General features: G+C 63.9%; 1 protein-coding gene across 1 annotated transcript in view; it reads right to left on the bottom strand.

Annotated features, from left to right (window-relative positions):
- The window catches only part of ADA (adenosine deaminase), a 34,611-nt gene extending 33,742 nt beyond the window's left edge, over positions 1-869 (bottom strand). The window contains exon 1 of the mRNA XM_007464776.1: positions 766-869. Within this exon, the coding sequence (XP_007464838.1) occupies positions 766-798 (33 nt within the window). The 5' untranslated portion in view covers positions 799-869. The remainder of the gene's footprint in view (positions 1-765) is intronic.
- Between the last annotated feature and the right edge of the window lie 672 nt (positions 870-1,541).

The following is a 1,541-nucleotide window of genomic DNA, read 5'->3' on the forward strand; positions in this document are numbered from 1 at the left end:
CTGCTGAACAGACTCCTGGGACCCTGCCTTCCTTGGACTGAATCTCAGTGCTCCAAAGCCCACCAAGTGGGCCCAGACCCTCCCTGAACCCACCATTCCCTCCCACCCAAGCTGGTGGGAGGAGGGACAAGTGGTTTATCCCCTGGGGCTAGTGGCCGTGGCTTGGCCCCAAGTGAACCCTACCGGGGCCCAAGGCCTAAGGCCCACCCAGCCACTCTAGTGGGTATAGAGGGGTGCCCTGCTCCCCTCCCTCCTGTCTCTGGCATGGCCCACTGCTCTCACGGGCACATCCACAAACCTAGGCTCCCTGGCACTCAAAAACCGCCATAGTGTTGGAGTATAAAGTTGTTTCCATTCACCCAGCACTCAGTATGTGTTGTCCACAACACTAGGTGCCTATGGGTGTAGAAACCGGGCCCCATTTTACAGCTGAGGTTCAGAGAGCTTAAGCCACCTGCCTAGGCTGCTCAGTGCCGGCGGTGCTATGACGCCCATCTGACAGATAGTGAAACTGAGACCCAGATGAGTCAAATCAGGGGCAGAAGCAGAACTTGGAAGCCAGCAAGGGGCTCCTCCGGATTCAAGACTCTTCCTGTCTCTTTGCCTCTCATTAAACGGCCTGGAGACGGGCGAGGGCCTGAGCTGAGGGAAGATAGCGCCTGCAGGAGCCCCGTTTGTTCCCTGGCCGTGGATGCCCCTAAGCCCTCCAGCCAGACAAGGACCTGGACGCCGAACCCCGGACCCCGAGGCCCCGCCCGCGCTCACTTTGGGCTTGTCGAAAGCTGGCGTCTGGGCCATGGTGCCAAGCGTGCACCCCGGCGCTGCTCCCTCCGCCGAAGATCGGTGATCCCGCTGGGTCGATGGCCGGTCTGCTTTCCCGGGGGCCTGCAGTGATCGCGGCCCCCCAAGCTCTTCTTAATAGAGCCCGGCTCCACCCCCCCGCCTGCCCCGGGCCCCGCCCCCGCCCCCGCCCCCTTGCCGGCGCCCCAGCTCCGGCCGTCAGACCCGCGCGGCGCATTTCCTGGAACTCCGGCAGGGCGGTGGGGACGTACCCGAGCCACCTCGGGGCCGCGGCCCGCCCCCAATCGCTAGCCCGGGACGCCGGGTTGGAGTCACCTGTGGGCTCAGGCTGCAGCCGCCTGGCCGGGCTCTGCCTCCTGCCCGGTCCCTCCGGCACGGTCACGCTACTGCCTGGGCGCCTGCAGGGTGCCAGGCCCGAGCTGGAAGCTGGGAACCGGTGCGCTTCACAAACCTCGTGGGGCTCGCACTCTACCGGGCGAGACACACGCTCATCGCAGAATCACACAACGTAAATGTATAATCAGGAAGCTTTAATGGGGGCCAGCCGTGGCCTACAGGTGGGGGAAGGCTTCTCTGAGGACACGGAGTTTACCAGGTGAAGGGGGTCGGGGTGGGTGCAGGTGGAGTGGAAGAGGGAAGCCGAGGTGGAGAGGGCATTCTGTGTGAGAGACCCCAGGGAGCTGGGGAATGAAAAGAGAGGAGGGGGCACACAGCGAATCCCCTCCCAGGGATTTACCCTT

Source organism: Lipotes vexillifer, unplaced genomic scaffold (assembly GCF_000442215.2).
Source record: "Lipotes vexillifer unplaced genomic scaffold, Lipotes_vexillifer_v1.1 scaffold53, whole genome shotgun sequence".
Lineage (NCBI taxonomy): Eukaryota > Metazoa > Chordata > Mammalia > Artiodactyla > Lipotidae > Lipotes > Lipotes vexillifer.